Source organism: Gossypium hirsutum, chromosome D08 (genome assembly GCF_007990345.1).
Source record: "Gossypium hirsutum isolate 1008001.06 chromosome D08, Gossypium_hirsutum_v2.1, whole genome shotgun sequence".
Taxonomy (NCBI): domain Eukaryota; kingdom Viridiplantae; phylum Streptophyta; class Magnoliopsida; order Malvales; family Malvaceae; genus Gossypium; species Gossypium hirsutum.
The window spans coordinates 62,527,182-62,548,215 of record NC_053444.1 but is presented as its reverse complement, the minus strand read 5'-3'; the positions used below and the strand labels follow the sequence as shown (position 1 = coordinate 62,548,215).

The following is a 21,034-nucleotide window of genomic DNA, read 5'->3' as shown; positions in this document are numbered from 1 at the left end:
GCATCTAAAAACAAAAACAAATTTAACAATAAAAAGAGGTTATACAATATCCAAACAATAATAACATAATAGTTAAATGGTAATAAAAAAGGGAGAAAACTATAAGAAAATAACATTAAAACAACAAAAAATAGTAATTTCTTTATCCTTTTGTGAATTCGGATCAGGCCAAACTCAGGCCAAAAATGTCTTACTCGAGGCCTGCCATTTTTCAAGCGAGCCTTATTTTTTGACCTAGACTCATTTTCGGGTCTATATTTTTATCTAAATCCTCCCACTTACCTGACCTGGCCTATGAATAGGTCTAGACACTAATAGTCAATTAAGTCCATATCCAACCATTTTACAAAATAACAAATACCGGATATAGCACACTTGTAATATGAGAAAAAAACATTGTACAACAAATATTTTTATAAAAAATTTATATTAAAGACAAATGAAGCATAGGTAGAATTAGTTACTTAAGTTTAAATATTGCCGGATTGATATTAAGTTAATTTGTGACATTTATTTAGTAAAAAAACTTAATACATACTATAGTTAAGAGCTTGGTATAAATTCTATGATGGCTTTATTGCCTTTTTTTTATATGAAATATATACATATAATAGAATTTGAATCATAATCTTTAATATTTTAACTTTATTATTTGAACCTGCGACTATGCCTCATTTTTTATATGATTTGTTACATCACCTCCGCAAGCTTTACTTATGCCCCTTTTGGACGAACCTCACATCCAACTGATCTTTAACATTGGATAGCTCTACGGTGAATTGAAAATATGTTTGCGTGAGACTATTTCCATAAAAAAATACATAAAACCTTATGCTCATTGATTGTCTGACCATCCATCCTAAAACGTTACATTATCAACCTATAAAATTTTATCGTCACCCTTATAAGAAAACATGATGTGGCCTTGCCGATAATGAGATCTTTTAATACAGCTTATATACTACTTCCCCTTTGTGGATTCAACTTATCAACAATTTCTTTTATAAATAATTGTTATACATGTATACATATGTATTTCACTCACGTAATTTATTTTAATTAAAAAAATCCTCAAAATATAAAACAAGATTATGATTATAATAACCGAGTCGATCAATTTAATCAATAAATTTATAAATATTTTAAGTAAAAAACTTAAAAATTTGACTCAATCCAATCCAATCAATAGATAAAAATAATAAAATAGAAAGGAAATATCTTTTAAATATGAACAACCAATACGAATAATAAGTTTCACCAGAAATTAATAACAAAATGTTTGTTAAAAGGTCATTCAATTTCATCACGTCAAATTGGATCTGGAGAATGTAGACATATTAAAAAAAATAAAAAAACATCATGAGAAAAAAATTCATCTAATAAATTAACCCCTTTTATTGTTTATTTTTTAATTTTTGGATCCACCCCTGATAATGTGCAAATTAATCAAGTGTAGATAATGTTCTATGAATTAATTACTACCTACTTAAAGCCCTTTACAGGTTGGCCCATTTGGAGAAGTAGGAAAGACTCAATTATTAACAGGGAAAATATAAATTTTAGTCTACAATTAAGTCCACTGTAGTACTTGAATTTGATAATTAAGTCTATTTTGGTCATTAAAATTGAATTTTATCAAAATTTGATGATGTGGCTCTCTGAGATTATGTTACATCATCAAAATTTTATAATTATCAAATCTAAGGACTAAAATTAACTTAATTGTCAAGTTTAAGTGCTAAAGTGAATAAAAAAATTATAAATAGCAAGGTGAATCTAATTGCCAAGTTTAAAACTAAAAATTATGGTAACCCTTATTAATATATAAGCCATTAGGCATTAGGGTCTTTGTGTAATTTCCTTTATTTGTGTTATAATTATATTTAATGCATCATATATTTATATAACTAGTTTGTATACCTGGGTGGTGCAGGGGCCAATCGTGTTTATTAATTAAAATGCGCTTTTATGATTTTTTTTGTAATGTTTTAATAATATTTTGATTACAAAGTTAAACTATGATGATGTGTCAACATGTAATAGGTGACAAATGTCTTAGAACTTAGTTTAGAACTACTCGTTACTAAAATTATTCTAAAATTTTATTTTATTGCATATATATATATATGATATATACGATATGACATGTGTAAGTATGCTATCATATCCATAATAAAATAAAATAACTTTTTTTCCCAAATTTTTACTGATAAAAATAAATCTTATATTTATATTTTATTCTCAAATAAAATAAAATCATTATGCAATTAATAGTAAGGTATATAATATGGTAATTAAATTAAATTAATAATGGAACAATATGTGATACAACATTGTTCTTTGAGTTTCATGCACAGTTAGTAAATAATAATCTAAGTCCTTATTAATAGGCAAAAAAAATAGTAGACGAGTTATAAATAATTGCTAATAAATTTACTTGAATATTAATCATAATTATTATATTTTCTCTGCTTTTGAGTTTAGGATTTAGGTTTATACTAAATATTGAGTTTAGAGATTAGGGTTTGAGATACATATATGTTTATAATTTAATACATATGTTTTAAACACGTTTAATATTATATTTAAAGAGACATTTAACACTTACAAATTGTTACGTTGATGGAATAACCAAATCGATAAAATACTAATATTTTTAAAACTCAACTAAAATATTTTAAATTTTAAAGATGAATTTAAAATAAAGGAGATAAATTGGAGACATTTGACGAAACCAACTATTTTCTTTCGTGCTTTTCAAACAATGTCAGCTCAATATGTTAAATGTCTCCAAATTACATACTTGAGTTGTTCATAGATCATGTTGAGAGTTTAGGGTTTATGACCATAAATAATATTGATATTGTATATAGTTGGCCAAACTTGATTTAGTTCGAAATATCAATTTTTATTTTAATCTAAATTTGTTTATATTTATCAATAGTTTATTTTAATTTATTTTTAAATCATTTAAAAATTTTCACTTGCTTTCGAATTTAAATGGATTAATTGATCATTAAATCTTAATTCTGACCAAAGTTAAATTCCAACTCTCCTCATTAGGAGTGTTCATGGCTCGGTCAAGGCTCAGTTCCAAAAAAATTACATGCTCAAGCTTGATATATTTAGGTAGCTTATTTTATTATTTGAAAATAATAATATGTTTTTTCATATAATTTTAATTATAAAATATATAAATATTAATATAAATTAATATTTATATTTTATATTTTATATTTCTAAATAATAAAACACGACAAAGACAAAGTAAACTGATTCGTGATGAAAATATAAACCCAAATGTGAACCAAGTCGGACCAGGCCAACCCGGCCATACATCTCTGTTTCCCACTCAAAATAGAAAAAGGAAATAGAAAAAAGAAAATCAGAAAAAACAAAGAATTTTTGAAGCAAAATAAAGCCAAATGAATTAAATCCAAAAGACGCAGCTTCGATCTTATCCATTTCTCAAAATCCATCATCAAAATTAGGGTTTCTGTAAAGTAAAAAAATAAATTGAAATCAAAATCGTTTTGAAATCTTAGGGAATGCGGCCGAATTGTTGTCATGTTTCGTTTGCTTTTGTTCTGAAGTTCTTGAATTTTCTCCAAGCTTTCCTTGGAGTGTCGATTTTACTCTACTCGTTTTGGATGTTGGATCAATGGAATCATCACGTCCCCATTTCTCCTCCGCCGTCAGTTCCGTGGCCGGATTCTTCTCTCTCGGCTCTCTTCAATTCGAGACCGGAGGTTGGGGGAGCTCGAGGAGCCAAGGTTTTCGATGATTTAGCTGCCGGTTTGGTCTCCGGGTTGGATAATGGAGTCGGGTTTGAATTGAGTTCGGTGAAGCTACCTGCTCCATGGTACTACTTATTCTATTTAGTGAATGCTTTTTTAATTCTTTTATTACAATTAATTGCTTCTAGTTCCAGGGGATTTTGAATTGGGCTGCACTAAATGTTTTATCAAATTTAAAAGCACAGAGCTGTAAATGTTTAGAAACTAAGGTCTCTTTGATATTGATATACCTTAAACCTTTGATCATTTTATGTAATCAGTTGCACTTAGATATGCTTTTTATTGTATAATATTCAAGAAATACTTTGTTAGATTGCTTAGATGGAGTTCATTAAACTATGCAGCAAAATCATGCCATGTATTAGAACTGCTAACTCAATGCTAAGTTGGTCTTTTGAATCTTAGTTTCAGCTCTTAATATATAGTCGATAGTTTTAGAATATTGAATTATCGCAGAACTTAGCAACTTCAAAGCCTTACTTTTAGGACCAATTTATTAGTGTGTATTGAGCACCTTTTTTTTTAACAAGTACAAGAGTGTTTTTAGTGACTATTACAATTCAGAATTTGGTTGTCTTTCAATTCGATATATTCATATGATTGGCGATACAACATTTGCTTTTGGCAGTGATTGTGGTTGAATGATTGGGATTCTAAATGCTTGCATGAGTATTAAGTTGATGCTTTTATTCTTTGTTTCAGGTTCATCTACTCTTTTTTGGGTGTGGGCATTGTGCTGTGCTGCATTAGTCTCATTGGTTGCATTGCAGCTGAATCTATTAATGGCTGTTGCCTTTGTTTTGTATCCTACCTAGACGAGTCTTTATATATTCTTTCGAATGAAGTTGGCTTTAGAGGTTTAGATGCAGCTAGTCTGAACATCTCTACATGCCTGAATTTATAACGAGAATTGCAAATTTTAAACCACGGTTTTCTATATACTGAAATTTTAAGTTCTTCAACTTTATATATGCTTTTGTCTATGAGAAGTGATGGTAGCAGAAGAAAATGACATGCTTAAAATAGGTTCAAAACTTTAAGCACAAATTTCATAATTTCATGTTCTACATTTTCAGTATTAAGCCTCTAGTAGTTGGTGTTACAAGGCTCTATAACAAGGACTATAGTGTTGAAGTTATAGCTGTCCTGCCAATTGTATAATGGACCACATTCTTTTGCATTTTTTCCCTTGACTTGATCAACTGCCAGTATACACTCATCAAAATTGTTCTCATTTTAATAGAAGCTTCTTTGGTGGCATTTATTGCAATTGATCGTCATTGGGAGAAGGTAAATTAGTTTCCTTGGGGCATTGTGTTTGTGCAGATTATTATCTATTACTAAATAATGTATTTTATGACAGGACATTCCGTTTGACCCAACTGGAGAACTTGACAGTCTTCGCTCCTTCATAGAAGACAATATCGATATATGTAAATGGGTTGGCCTCAGTGTGGTCATAATACAGGTAGTTAGCCCATGTTCTCAAGCATTTTATACCTTACTAAATTTGTTGATTGCAATTATTATGATCAAAAGTCAAATGAAAATCCAGTAACAAAATGAGCGCATATTGTGTGATTTGTGGCACTTCATCAGATGATCTACTAAAGTTCATTGATTGGCAATGATCTTCTGACAAGTTTTTGCAGTTTCTCTAATTTGGGACCCCCCCTCTTAATATGGATGCCCTTTTTTAGTGCTACTACTGAACTGTCCCTTAGCTATATAATATATTATCCCTTGGGCTTTTGCTCCAGCAATGATTGGATGGGTGTAGGATTGTTATTACACGTCTCAGTCTCTCAGAAATCAAACTGATATTGTAATTTAGTTAGCCTGGTGCTATCTTGAGAATAGTCAGTTGAACTAGTTTTTTTCTTCTTTTTTTTTTCTTTGGGGGGGGGGGGAGTGGTTGCTGTAAGTTTTTGGTTCAAATCTTAACAAGTATGCATGGGAAAGATTAAGAATACTAGTTTTCTACATGTTCAAAAATGATGATGTCTTTGTAGCATATTACTAGTCAGATGAAAAATTCATTAATTGATCTGATGAAATCCTTGGCCTATTTTCCTCGTTAAGGTGATAAAATTAAGTTGATAATTATTTGAGATTAAACCAAATCACTGTGCTTTCCCATCCATGATTAATTATTTTTTGGAGAACAAATGCTGTTTGAACTCTACATTAGGTGAAGTCCACTTCAGGTAAATCTCCTGTTTGAGATGAATCAAACCATTATGAGATGGTTAGAATTTTAGTTAGCATACATGGTAATATATTCAATGGCTAGATGGAATTAATTGTGTTTTTTATTAGAAAAATAAAATTATCATACTTTTTTTTTCAAACATCCTGCAAATATGCGTGCTTCTTTACTGTAAGAATTTTTCCTATATTCTTCAGGTATTAGCTTTGCTAGTGGCAGTAATTTTGCGGGCAATGGTTTCTGTTAGAAGAAGGGGCATTGATGATGAAGATGATTATGAAAGAGGTAGAACTACGGAGCCACTGCTAAACCCTCAGTCTAACCACACATCTACTTCAGCCAAGGGTGACGGCAGGGTTTCTCACTCTGATTTCTGGGGCTCTCGAATAAGAGAAAAGGTATCCTGATTCTTTAGTATTATAACTTATGTTTTGCAGAAAAAAAGATGGACAATCCGCTCTTTGCATTATGAGTTTATTCTATATCATGTCAAATCCTCTATGCAATATATAATTCTGGATTGAATGATCACTGTGTGGAAATGGTTCCTCTTAGATGTCTTTATAGGACAGTCATATCATTACTGCCAGGTTATATCTATGGTTGCGGGGAATCTAATGAAGTATTTGGTGGTAGAATGACTAATTAATGGTCCAACTCATTAGTGACAATTAACCAAGCATCTCTGTAGCAAATGCCTAATGATTGAATATTTATGCAGTTTGCAAGTGTGCATATGGTTTTCTTGCAGATTCACACCGTAACATTACCACATCGACTCTAACTAGTGACTGATTGCATCAGACTCGAATGATAATTTGATCTGTTGAAATGATTCTTTGAAATAGAATTAAGTCTAGTGGCTCTTATCACGTAATATAATTGATTTAGTGGCATGGAATCTATTTAAGAAATCAGTCTAATCTGAAACAGATTAATTATCCAACTCAGTTCCCAGTCTGAACTGTCAGTAATAATTGAATATGCATGCGGTTCACAGCTGTCGACTTGATTATCTTTGAGATATGCTTTGACTATGGGGATTTGATTGATAGATCCTGACTCTAAATGACCAACTAAATAAATTCATTTTGTAGCCTTTCTAGATTTTCATTCATTATCATCGATACTTGTATGTGATACTCTGCCTTTATTTCGGTTGTGACAGTTATCATTGATTTCCGCCCTTTATATAACTAATGGGAGCCTAGTTTTGTCAAGAATTAGTATACTCTTAATTGTTAAGACCATAAAGACAGACATTCACGTACTAGAATACTGAACATTTCTGTTGTTCCGACCCATTTCGTTTCAACAAAACAAGATTAACCTATTATTTTCATTCGTGCTGAATTATGTTTTGAGCTACAATACCTGCCATTTAACATTAGCTGTTACTTCCTAAATCATGCCCTTGAATTTTTGTCTTTGCAGTATGGTATGAACAGTGGTGATAGATACAACAGCGCTGATAAATATGATTTACTAAACCAGAACGCATCTAGCACGAATTCCAAGTAGAGCATGATCAAGACAACCGTTCCCATCTCTCAGGTGACGATATCTTCTGTATGTTCGACCTATTTTATTATTTTCTTTTTCGCATCAGATTTGTGTTCTAAAGTAGTATATAGATTTTGACATGTTTATGTCTGTGTTGTGTTCATGACTTGTTTTTTTTGGCTTATGTGTAATCATATTGTGTAGAAAATTGTCGGGTCTCAAACTGATCAAATAGGATAGCATCACAGTCGTTTGATGTGTATAGCATATAGGTCTTTAAGCCCAGTTTTAGCTGGATTGCTTTGTAATTGAATGTGAGAGTGAATGTACTATTTTCTGAACCTATAAATATATAATGCAGTTGATTTATGTCCCTTATTTTCCCCTTTTCATCAACCTATTGTTCCAATCGTATATTTTAGATGTAGATTATTTCAAGCCAAATATTTTATTTTATTTTTTTTGCTTTTGACGATTAAAAAACTGATCCTAGGGTCGAGTCATCTTATTAAATGTGTGAATTCTTATCCTGATTTATTTTTGCTAATTAGATGGTTATGTAGAGATAAATTTGTTATCCTGTTTAATGATTGATTTATACTAGATTCTTATTCTACTAAATTATTTTTGTTATAATTTTTTTTAACAAGTTTAGTTGTTTTAATATTTTTAATTAATTTTCATAGAATTACAATTTATATATTAATAAGTAAATATATAATGGGTAAAATAAATTTATAAATTATAATTAATATACTAATAAATAACTATTTGGAGTAAATATCATAATTATAATGTTAAGGTATGGTATCTATTATTCATTCTTTTGAGACTAAAATTTTATTTGGGAAACAAAAAGAACGAAACTGAATACGATAATAAAAATAAATGGTAAATTTATTCAAAAATTAATATTACAGTCATTAACTAAGGTATCCTAAGGGATGTGTGGATTGAAATTACACATTATATTTTAACATCTTGATATTACTTGGGAATCTAAAATTATAAGGTGGTCGGTTGGAGTGTTGAGAATTCAAACAACAAAATGGGAGATTACGGTTGTAATGTCACATTCAACAAATTAAATGTATCATTCATTTTTTTTTGATGAGGGAATATTTTGTAGTCCATTAATCGTGACTATGAGACTTAAATATGACATGTATGATCTATATGGACAAAATATTAAAAAAATAGTTGAATTGTTAAAATATCAAATTTTACATCGATGTAAGAGGATTCTTCTCTTACTCCACACAAGCATAAAAAAAAACATATATATATATAGATATGTGTGTACGGAGATCTATTTATACCGTTGTAAGTTTTGTACCTTTTTGTATATTTTTATACGATTAATATTTTAACAATCTAATTGTCATATTTCATATTCCATTCATATAGATTATGTATGTCAAATTGACGTAAATTAAAAATTCCTAATTATTTTTATGTAAAAAAATTTAACCATTTCATAAATATTAATATATATATACTATTTTAGATTGAAATGATAAATATCGGATCAATTAAAAAATTTACATGTATGATAAATTCAACGATTAAATTATTAAAATATAATTATACAAAGATATTCGATATCTCCCCTCTTATCTCTCTCTATATAACTTGTGCTTGTATTTATACAAGGTCTGGTCCTCCTTGTCTTATGGTTTGTCCCTATCGTTGAGCAATTTGCAGAAGGTATTGACTAATTCATTTTTTAATGTTCTTTTTATAACCAAAGTTTACATTATAATCGAGACTGATGTTAACTTATAAATATTAAAATATTTATTTATGGGTTGAAAGATGACAACATTTCACAACATGCATTTTGGCAGTCAGAAATAGAATTAGGCAAACCAACCAAAAGAGCCAATGGTTTTGGCTGCTTGTATTACAAAATTTACACGTGAAGAAGTTCCACCAAAAATCTCAGGAGATAAGCTTTTTAGTTACTGTCAACCTGCATTCCCCCACTCCCTATGAGGGTTTCCTTTTTCTTTTAAAAGAAATCTTCAAGTTACCACAATTAATAGATAAATTCTTCCTCTTTTTTTTTTTAAATATCCAAAAAAATCTGATCCAACCCACTCTTAATCTTTGCTTTAATAATTGTTCTAACCACAACAGATAGACTACTTCGTTATAACAGTTACATTTTCACCATTTCCTCCAAATTAGAATTCACTTTTGACCTAAAAACTTGTCAATGCAAATTTAGTTTTTGAAAAACCTTAACCACCACTTTTGACACACTACCATTCTATAAGTAGCTTTGAAAAATTGATATGTATTTTTCTTTAAAATATTTATTTTTTAAATATTTTATACTTGTCAACCCCTAACACTACTTGTGAAGTGGTAGAAAATTTCCCAAACTTATTTTCTAAACACCAGATAATAATGGAAAATACAAGGGTCAGTTGGTGAGGGGACAGAATAAGATGCTCAAAATTATATATACCAAACATTTGCGAACCAATTCATTCTTGAGAATCAAATGCATAAATTCACAGATAATATATGAAGTTGTAATAAATAAAGGACGGGGAGAAATACAAAAATAAGAGCTCGGTTAGAACATTGTACCGGTTAAATCGACCACGGCCTCTTCCACGAGCTCTTGTAGCAACTTCCCTTCTATCTCATTTCCTAAATTATCTGTTTCCGTTTTTGTTTGATCAACCCATCCTTTACCCACTTCTTTTCGCACTGCCTTCTCCACCACCAGGCTGTCAGTGTCCCAGTCATCATCATTGTCCACCACATGATTACTGTCGCCGGAAACCCATTCCTTAATTTGGGCACACACATGGTCAACCAATGTGGGCGATGCACTCTCCATGTCCCTGATATGGGACCTGCGCAATGACATCTCGTTCATGCGATTGTTTGATCCATAACCTGTGACTTCCACTATGGCTGCATTCACACTGTCGAATACGAGCTTCTTGTTTGATCTCCATTGTCGTCGCTTAGCCTCATGTAGAGGTTCCTTGTCGTTCAAGTTGGCATATTTGTCTCTCAAGGACGGGTCCAATGGACTTTCAGGTGAATGCCATCCATCAATAAATGACTCAAAATACTCCTTGTCATTGAGACCAGCAGATGATAACAGTGTTTGGACCGATAAAACCCAATCATGTTCTTCTTCCTTGGCACCTGGGGACACCTTAGAGGGTTTTGATGAATTTAATGTGGCTGTATCTGAACAGAAATCATCCCACGACAGGGTGCGTGCAATCGATCCTATAGGAGGTGACTTGTCAATCAAGTTAGACTTAGGTGGCACCCCTGGTCCAGTATTAATAAATGGGACGGTATATGAGGAGAAATAAAATCAGACAAATAACAAAGTTCCCAATTTATTAAGTGAAATTTACCTCGGTGCACTGGTTTGCTACTGCACGAGGACTCTGGATTTGTGTTCTCATCCTCGTAAAATGGAGGTTCTAAAACTGAGATAGGGCTTGGCTGGTCCTGATTCTCACTTATATGGACAAGCATTGAAGGTTTTGCTACAGCCAACCCTCCCTACATGAGGTAAGCACAGTATTATTAAGTGATTAACAAGTTCAATCCACAGAATGGAAAATATAACAATTAGTTATTTCAATCATAAAAGGCGGAGATTTTTCCTTTTGTTTTTGTTCAAGCCGATGAAGATATTATTTCATTATCTAAACAAGATGTAAACATTCAATAAAGATATGCATGACCAAGAACGTGAGGAAGTTAGAAGTACCTCCACAGCATTTGTGCCTTGTTTCTGTCCTGTGCCAGTCAAATCTGGTAATGTACTTTTACTTACTGATCCATCTAGAACTGGAGATAAACACACTTGGTTGCAACTGTCATTAAAGCTCTGAGATGCATCATTGCTAATCTTTAGAGGATGACTTATAGGTGACCCGAGTCTTCCAGGAGTTGTAGATGGCGATTCATCTGTAGATTGAGATCCAGTACATTTTTCTATATTCGTTTTCTTATTCTTTGAGAAAAAGAAACTTGAAACTTTCCCCTTTAAAGATGATTTCATGCTCTTTGCCTTTGTAAGTTCCTTAGAAATTTGTTCTTTGCTAGATTCAGGATCTGATAATTCAACACTATGCCTTGCACTGTATACAGTGGAAGACACAGGAACAGATTTTGACCTGAGAAGATCTTTGGGAGAATCGCTTGTATTTTCTTCTTTATTCGGATTACTAGCCGTGCAGGAAGTTGATCCCCTAGGCTCTTGGTCCTTAGTACTTCCCTCTTCTTCAGATCTTACCAACTTCTTCGTATCAGAAAGAGCAAGCATCTCACCCAATGTGCTTGAGCTTCTCCTCACATGCCTTTGTTCTTGAGAATTCCCATTTGATGCCATCATGGTCATGGCCCATCTTTCTGAAAGCCGCTTCTTTGCTTCCCGGCAAACCGAGGACTCAGGAGAACATGATGCGTGACTGAAGGAAGAGCAAGAATAAGGGCTACCAAACCTATTGATGTAATCCCATGAATGTCTAGAAGTTGGGGACACAACTTCTGAATCACTGAGGTTTTCCACAGCATACTCATTTTCAGATCTATTAAGCGAACTATCATCACCAATGTAACCATTGGAGAAAACAGAAGAAAGTAATGTTTCGTCCCTTCTGTGACCCATCGTATTTTCATGCATCTGCGTAGTGATTTCTTTTGCCACTTCTCTTGGTTCTCGTGCACCATCATCTTCAGGTTCATCACAAAAATCCTCACCATGTAATATCCTAGGTGATGAGGGGGATGGAGATGCCACAGTCTTAATGTCCTGAGACTTCCCAGGGCTGGGCTTCAAGACCACTATTCTAGTTGGTTGAGGAGGATACTCGTCAACTTTCGGACTGGGGAGAGGAGGATAACATGCCCTGTTATTTCTATCATACTCGGTTACGTGATGCATCCGAGATGGTTTCTTTGTCTGTTTATCACCGCTCCCTATTCCAGTAAATTTTTCTTTGTCAACCATCTTAGGTTTAAGAACCGTGATACGCTTTTTCTCAGGAGGTTGAGGTAAAGACTGGAAATCATAGAGATGCTGAGAGAAATTAGAATTTGGCTCTTCCAGAAACTTGAGGAATAACTCTCTATTGGAACTCAAAACTTCTAGTGCATCTTGAAATTCCTTGGTTTGGCGAAGCTTTTCATCTGTCACCAGGTGTTTTGCTTCCATAAACTTCTGACGAACTAGAGCCATTTTTTTCTCATTCACATTATCCTTATACCTCCCTTTTTGTCGAGAGCTATCTCTTGAATAAGTTGCCCTTGGGGACTGTTGCCAGATTTCATAAACATCTTTGTATTTGTCCAGCTCTTGACAGGGGTTTACTTCGGATAGCATTTCCTTGTCTGCAAAGCCCTGATCTTGCTCCCAGCCTTCCGCCAGTATATGAGAATGACTTGAAGATTGCCGAGAAGAACCTTTAGAATGGCATCTTTGTGCAGATAAATTATGCTGCTGCCTTGGTAGTGCATCAAGTCCCATCAGTTTGGCAACCACATTGGGTGGGTTATGCCTAGATGCCATTTCTTTAGACATTTCCTGGGCCATGAGCATCTTTATGGGTGTTTTATTACCTTTCTTGTTCGAAAAAGCTCTCCTTAGCTCAGATATAATCTGCAGGCACCAAAAATTGCAACACAGATCAAAACACAAGGATGTTTAAGCACAATTCAAGTGGAAGAAATAGGGATGAGTTCTGCTCAGAATTTGATTTCAACTTGTCTATAATAATTGCTATCGCAGAGACTTTAAGCCCAGTTTTTACCACTTTATCCTCTATCTGATGATTCTGATCTCCAAAGGTGGGTCTCAATGTCCTTGCCACGTCAGATTGACTCCTTGAGAGTGAAGAACCTGCCCATCAAACAGCACAATATCAACAATAGCAAGAAATAACTGAATCATAAATATCCAACGATAAGCAACACAGGTTCATGTATAAAATTGGATACGAAAGGTATTTTAAGGGGAAATATGAGCTAACACCATAAACATAGAAAGACAAAGAAAAGGCAAGCACCAGTAGTAATCAACATGAACTAAAACAACAAGCCTCCAGGATCAGAATAAAATTTCATAATCTTAAAGCACTTTAAAAAGCTGCCAAAATGTTGCAAGAAAATGTAAAGGTATATATGCAGTAGTACCCTTTCCCAAGTATCAATTTACAGAGTTCTCAATATCCTTCAATTAGTAAAGGGGGATTGGAGAAAGAAATACAGAAACAAGTGCCGATCAAGGAAACCATGCCATAATTAATCTTATCAACACAAGTGAAAACAACTCTCTCCAAATTATCCCAATATTTAGAAAACAAATCAAACTTCAATGTAGATGAAAAACAAAACTAGATTTTTCATGAAAAGGAGATCACCATCATGCTGCTTGTCAGTAAGCAGGCGGTTTCCAGGAACATTTGTGTTCAAATCAAACAGGTTTACCATCCTGCCTAAGCATCCTGGAAATTTCTCAATATTCTGACCTCTCCTGCTCTCAAACCCATTCATTTCTACACCTGTTAACATCACATGTAAAATCCCAAATCAATTTCTAAAGATTTTCCCCTTAAAAATACATAAAGAACGGTAAATTCAACAGAGGAAAAGGCAAAATACCAAATCCAATCTACAAATTAGTTTAATGAGAGTGCACTTAACAGAATAAACTTCAAAGGAAAAATACAAATTCAAACAACAAATCCCATCCTAAGTTCTAACCAACTCAAAATGCAACACTCCTTGCAATTCAAACCTGTAATTTTCTTTACCAATCAAGTTCTCTTGGAAAAGAGAGAGAGAGAGACCAGAGACAAGGAGACTTCAAAGCAAAGAAGAAAAAAGGAGCTTGATTTTGAAGGGATAAATGATAAATATGAGAGACTCTGAAAAAGACAAGTCTAATATTCTTGAAGAGAGAAAATTTCAGATAATATTCTCTTTTTCTCAAATAAAATGTTGCATCACATCACACGTCGCTATTAGCTCTGAACAAAACTGCAAAGTAGTATTTGTTTTTAAAAATCAAATTTCTACTCCATCTTGACACTGATCAAAGAAAGAAATCAACTGCATTCATTGAACAAAAAGAAAAAAATAACTGCATTCATTGGAAAATGAGAAAAAAAATAAAACAAAAAATGACGACAAAAAAGAAAAAATGCCATACTAAATTAAGTAAATAGAACGAACTTTCAGATTCAAAAACTAGAATATGTCGAATCACTAAGTAAGAATCTACGTTTTCAATAAATAATAATCAGCTTCTAAAACACTGAATTTACTGCGGACTTTAATATGGAAAAAAAAAGAGCAAATCTAGAGAAAAACAAATTAAATTTAATCTAGCAGTTACATTTCTTTGAAAAAAGAATAAAAATCTTCGAAGAAAAATGAGATCGGAAGAAGAACACCAGAAAGCAACGAAACTAAAAAAACTGCTTCACAGCTCTCCCTAGAAACTCCGCCGCATAGAAAACCAGTCGTTTACTGTTCAGGTGAGAGGCACACACATCAATTTAAAGAATGAAAGAAAGAGAGTGACCTTGGTGATGAGAATCTCGCATCAGGTGAAATGTGGCCGGAGATTCGCCAGAATCCGACGATAACGACGGTGATTGGTGGCGCCGATTCCGTAAAGTACTTGTCTGAAAAGGAAACCTTTGCGGGCGAGAAGATTAGACGAGAGAGAGAGAGGGAATTTTTGGTGTTTAGTTGTGGCTTTTTGGCGTTTTGGCTTTAAGCTTTTTTGGCTATGGAGGACTTTTTGGTGTCGGACTCCAAATATATTATTTAATTCTGATTAATTTATGTGTTTCGGACTTTCGATCACGGAAGCGAGAACCAAGCAGAGCTGGAGAGAGAGGGTAGCGAAAAACTGGAGGTTAGTTAGTCAGTTAAAGTAGGATTATTTTCACTACAAGTCCTCAAACTATTGCTTAAATTGTAATTTGATCTTTAAATTTCGAAATTGAGCTCTCGTATGGGTATTATAATTGTATCGATTATGTTATTCTATCTATCTAGTTATCAATTTAGAAATTAAATATATTTTAAATTTGACATTGAATATATTTAGAGCAATCTAATCAAACTGTAAACATGTATTTACCTGCACGATCTTGGATATATGTCTTTTTTCACTTTATTTGTAAATTGGTATTTTAATTATACACTTATTTTTAAATTTTTTACCACAAGTCATATTTAAATTATCGATTTTCTTTCATTTGACTAAGAAAAATACATAGTGTTCAATAATAACATGCCATGTGTCAAGTTCTTACGGAGTGATATCATTTTCTAGGATAAATTAAGATAAAATTAATAATTTAGGTATCACTTTTAAAATTGAGCTATAATTTAGGATCAATTTACTAGTAAAATCGATATTTTAAATGAAATTTAAATTTGGTTTAATTATAAATTTCATCCTTTTATTTTACAAAAAAAATAAAAAAAAACACCTACTTTAATTACTTCACAAAAAAGAAGAGAAATTAATCTAATTTAGTAACACCATTAAATTATGTCGTTGACTTGAAAATTAATAATTCAACCATTTATACGTAACAAACCAACAAAAAAAATAAACAGTTCAAGTGTCTATCAATAATTGAACTAATTCATCAATTTTCGTAAAATATAAGGATCAAATTCTAACAAATTAAAATGAAATAACTAAATTCTCAAAATTTGAAATTAAAATGTCTTTAAATTATTTTTTTGAAAATAAAGACGAAATGAAATATTAATTAAATACAAAATAAAGCCAACACAATCAAATCGTTGTCATAAGCTGGGAGCGTGGGGTAATCAAAAATGGAATAATAATTGTTGTTCCTATTTTACCTTTTAAGTCCCAAAAAGTTAATAATGATGAGGATAATGATTTTTAACGAAATTTCATTTACGTCGTCCGTTTTTTTTGTATTTCGAATTTAGCCCCTATTTTATCATTAACGAATGCATTTTACCTTTATTATATCTGCATTGTTTTGTATTATTTATTATTTTAAAATTATTTTCTTCTAAATTATTTTTAATAAATTATAGTTATATTAATTTTTTATTTCTCGTGAGGAAGAGAATAATATAATTTTTTTAAAAAAATTAAATAATAAGCTCTAAAATGCAAAATTAATTTAGCAAGTACAGTTTTTTTAATATATTAGTTAATTTTTATTTAAGGTAAATTTTTTATTAAATGAAACAGTTGGAATTTAATTTAATGAGTTTGAAAATTTTTATTCCTTGATATCGTAATTTAAGAGATGAAAAAAATTAATAGTTGCTAGATTTTTTAAAAATGGCCTGTTTGTTGTTTTTAGTAGCGAAGTTAGAATTTTTTTTTTGAGGGCCAGAATTAAATTATATATTTTTATTATAATTTTATCATTTTAATATTTTATATCTTTATAATTTTTAAAAAATTAAATTTAGTCAAAATATAATTTACCGTTACAAATTTAAAATTTTATACATTATAAAAGATTTAAATGAAATTTTTTGAGGCAGGGTTGTCCACTGGTTTTTTTTCTTTTCTTTTTAAAAGGTAGGGAAAATAATAAATGTTCAAAAAGCTTAACACCAGAAAAATTATTTATTTGTTTATTCATAAAACTTATATTATAACCGACAATCAGATTTTGATTTTATTTTAATTTTTTTAATGAAACTAAAAAAATTATTATTTAGTGCTAATTTAATAATAACTTTTATTTTAGTTTTTGAATTTGATAATTAGATTCATTTTGTTGATTTTTGAAATTGGTCATTAGATCCATTTTAGTCCTTGAACTTGAATCAAGATTTGAGGATATGATCAGTGTTATTGGAACATAGTCAGATCAAACGGACTGAGAACTAATTAATATAATAGCCCGAATAAACGGGTTGAATTGATTGACCCAAGATTGATAAAAATAAAAAATCGAGACAAAAATCGATAGTTGAATAGGTTAAATAGATTTAATAATTTTTATGAATTTTTAATTAATTAATTATTACTAGTTTGAGGGTAAAACCGATTGATATGGTTGAATTGGGAACCGATGGTCTAACCTGTTCAACCATTGTTCTAATTATTAAAACACTAGATGTGATACTCTGAGATTATACTACATCACCACCTGAAAATTCATATATATTTTTTAATTTTCAAGTGATGATATGGCATAATCTAAATATGTCACATCATTAAACTTTTATATTTTTCAAGTTCAAGGACTAAAAATGGATTTAATTGTCAAATTTAAATGTCACAATAAATAAATAAAAAATACAAATACCAAAATAAATCTAGCTAACAAATTTAGGGGCAAAGATTATATTATTATTATTATTATTATTATTAGTTTGGCCACTAATGTTTACATGTTCTGTCAAAATGACTTTACTTGTATTTTTGAATCTTTTTTTGGCCTACAACTTTTATTCTCTTTTTTTTTTCCAATCTTCTTTTTCTAACAAATTTAATGAATAAATTGAATGTTTCAAATTTTCTTTTCTTTCAAAAGATTTCAATCTTTCATATGTTTGTTTACTGAGAAGTTTTTCTACTGAGTTAATTTTTTTATAGATAAATACGTTTATTTTCTTTAGATTAAGAGTTATTTTTTAACTTAATGTATTATTTATTTTATTATTTTCTGTATGTAGTTATCTTATTAGGTTATCTCATTAGAAATATTCCACATATGAAATTTCACATCATTCCCGTTAACTTTTTTAACGGTACTTTTTTAAATCTGTTAGAAAAAGCATATTGAAAAAAAAAACAAAGGTTGATAGCTAAAAAATACAATTAAAACTATTTTAGTAAGATATACAAACGTTAGGAACTAAATTTATCATTAAAATTTTAGAAGCTTTTTGTATCCTTTCCATAGTCAATGGCTCACTGCTCAACAAAACGCGGTTTTGACGGTGGAAATTTTACTCCCAAAATGTTCACCTAAAGTTTAATTTTTATTACTAACTCACTTTTTTTTCCACTTAAAATCTTATTTGTTTTAATTTATTTCATTTAATTTTATTGGTATTATTGTTAGTATAAGAAGATGCGGGTTTGAACACATTAAAATGTATTTATCTTCTTATTTGAAGGTTAGAAAAAAATCATAAATAATTTTAGATATTAAATATCACAAACATTTTTTCCTTCATCATAAACATATTTTTAGTAAAAAAAAACATAGAAATAACAGAGGTTAGTAAATTTTGGATTCAATTTTAAAATTTCTAATTTTTATTTTTAAAATAATTAAAACAGGATAATAATTACAAAAAAAAATCATTAGATTGTTTGTCATGCAAAGTGTGATTTTTATCTTAAAAATAATAAAAATTAAAAAAATTAAGGGTAAATTAGTAAGTTCATGTTTTGGTCATTCAATTTCAAAAAGTTACAAAATGGTCACTGAACTATTCAAAAGTTTTCATTTAAGTCACCAGACGTTAAGATCGTTGTTGTATGACCTTATTTATTCATACAACCTACACCAATAGAAAGCTATCATTCGCTTTCTCTTTTACATCTCATTTTTTAATGAAACAACTTTGAACGTCACGTATTGCGAATCAAAATTTGAACAGTTTTCTTCTCTTATATCCGACAGTAACCGTCAGATCAACTTGGATTTAAGGTTCTAGATACCAATCCATCATACGAATCGTCGCTTGAAACTCGCTAGTCATACTTAAAGAAAAAAAAAACTTAATAACCCAGTAATTTAAATAAAAACTCTCGAATAATTTAGTGTCTTAAATGAAAACTTTCAAACAATTCAGTGATAATTTTATAATTGTTTAAAGTTAAATGACTAAAATGTAAACTTACAAATAATTTAATAACCTTAAGTATAATAATTACTTTTAATTATTCCCAAATTTAATTATCAGCTAAATTTGAGTAAAAAACAAAACTTTGCTTATACATAAATCTTTGTTTGTTCTGACTAAAATGGGAATTTTGTTAGAATTTCAATTAAAGGTTCCTTATTTTCAGGAATATTTTCTGTCAATAAGCCATTTGCCATAATAAAAATGAGGGGAAAAAATCTAAATACAAAAGAAAGATAGCTAAATTGTAGCATTGGTATACTGACCTTGCAATTTTGTTTAATTATTAAATTGCTTTAGGTGAAAATGATTGATTGATCCATCCATGTTGTTTCTTAAATGACGATTTTCTTTTTGGCATTTGAGGAGGAAATTTTGGCCTACGCCACCTACCAAATCCACACAATAATAAGATTTTATGCACTATGTTTCACACGCATCCACATACCCAGCCTTTTATTCCCCAGCTTTTTCATTTAGGGATAATATAATTTTTAGCCCTTCGATTTAGTAATTAGATCCATTTAAGTATATGTATTTATTTTTTGTCCATTTTGTCATTGAACTTGACAACTATACCCATTTTTGCCTGTGAATTTGGATACTGTCAATATTTGATGACGTGACTAGTATTATTGGAACAAAATTGGATTGGATGTAGGACTGATTGATATAATGGTCTAAACAAAGGAGTTGAACCGATTGACTCGGAGAATATTTGAAATTAGTAAAAATCGAATTCAGGACAAAAATTGACAGTTGAGCAGGTTTAAATCGGTTTAATAATTTTTTTTAGATTTTTATGATTATTTATTTAATTAATGTTGGTCTAATGATTGAATTAGTTGAATTGAGAACCAATGGTCTGAACTATTCAACCACTGATTCAGTTATTAAAACACTGAGTATATAACACTCTGAGATTGTACCATATCATCACCTGAAAATTTATATAAAATTTTTAATGTTCAAGTGACGACGTGCATAATTCTAGAGCGCCACACTATCAAACTTTTATATTTTTTAAATTTAGGAACAAAAAATAGACATAATTGTGAAGTTCAAGTGTCAAAGTGAGCAAAAATAATATAAATATCAAACTGAACCTAGTTGCCGAGTCTAAAGGCCCAAAAAATTATTAACCCTTCACACTATATTTAAGTTCTATATTGTTACGAGTTAGTCGAGTATCAAGTCATTAATTTAAAAAATAACAAATTAGTAGTGTAAAGGAACAATGATCGGATTTAAACTTTGTTGATGTAATTACGTTCCCTCCAAATTATAATATATTTAAAAAGTAATAAATATTATAATTAAAATATTTTTATATAAAATACAAAATAAATTCAAAATGATTTAACTTTTATATTAGCCACGCTAGTTCATGATATTCTTTAAATCACATCACTATTCAAACATGATTAAAGGCTTAGAAAAAAGTCAAATCCATTTCCATTTATCACGGAGAGAAACTTGACCCTACAAATACCATGCATGTATTCCTCTATTTAATGTGTAATTGTATATATGAACTTTAAATTGGTATAATTATACACATAAAACTCTATTTGTGGTTCAAATATATCCTTGAAATTTCAATTTTGGTTTAATTATGCACATTTAAAGAAATAAATACATCGATTTATTTTTA

The 21,034-nt window shown here is 30.5% G+C and overlaps 2 protein-coding genes across 4 annotated transcripts; one reads left to right on the top strand and one right to left on the bottom strand.

Moving 5' to 3' along the window:
- Positions 1-3,279: 3,279 nt before the first annotated feature.
- Positions 3,280-7,878, top strand: LOC107942550 (tetraspanin-20). The gene is made up of 6 exons (XM_016876245.2): positions 3,280-3,862; positions 4,500-4,599; positions 5,007-5,087; positions 5,161-5,265; positions 6,204-6,404; positions 7,441-7,878. The coding sequence occupies exons 1-6, from the start codon at positions 3,549-3,551 to the stop codon at positions 7,525-7,527; spliced, it is 888 nt and encodes a 295-aa protein (XP_016731734.2). The 5' UTR covers positions 3,280-3,548; the 3' UTR covers positions 7,528-7,878.
- Positions 7,879-9,988: 2,110 nt separating this feature from the next.
- Positions 9,989-15,390, bottom strand: LOC107942547 (uncharacterized). 3 transcript variants are annotated; one of them, XM_016876240.2, is made up of 6 exons: positions 15,083-15,390; positions 13,917-14,057; positions 13,308-13,396; positions 11,264-13,156; positions 10,902-11,052; positions 9,989-10,812 (listed from the first exon to the last, which is right to left on the bottom strand). In XM_016876240.2, the coding sequence occupies exons 1-6, from the start codon at positions 15,102-15,104 to the stop codon at positions 10,094-10,096; spliced, it is 3,015 nt and encodes a 1,004-aa protein (XP_016731729.2). In that variant the 5' UTR covers positions 15,105-15,390; the 3' UTR covers positions 9,989-10,093. The 3 variants fall into 3 exon arrangements, with proteins under 3 accessions (XP_016731729.2, XP_016731731.2, XP_040954682.1); XM_016876242.2 differs by having other exon boundaries at positions 9,989-10,767; positions 15,083-15,356; XM_041098748.1 differs by lacking the exon at positions 15,083-15,390 and adding an exon at positions 14,294-14,410.
- Between the last annotated feature and the right edge of the window lie 5,644 nt (positions 15,391-21,034).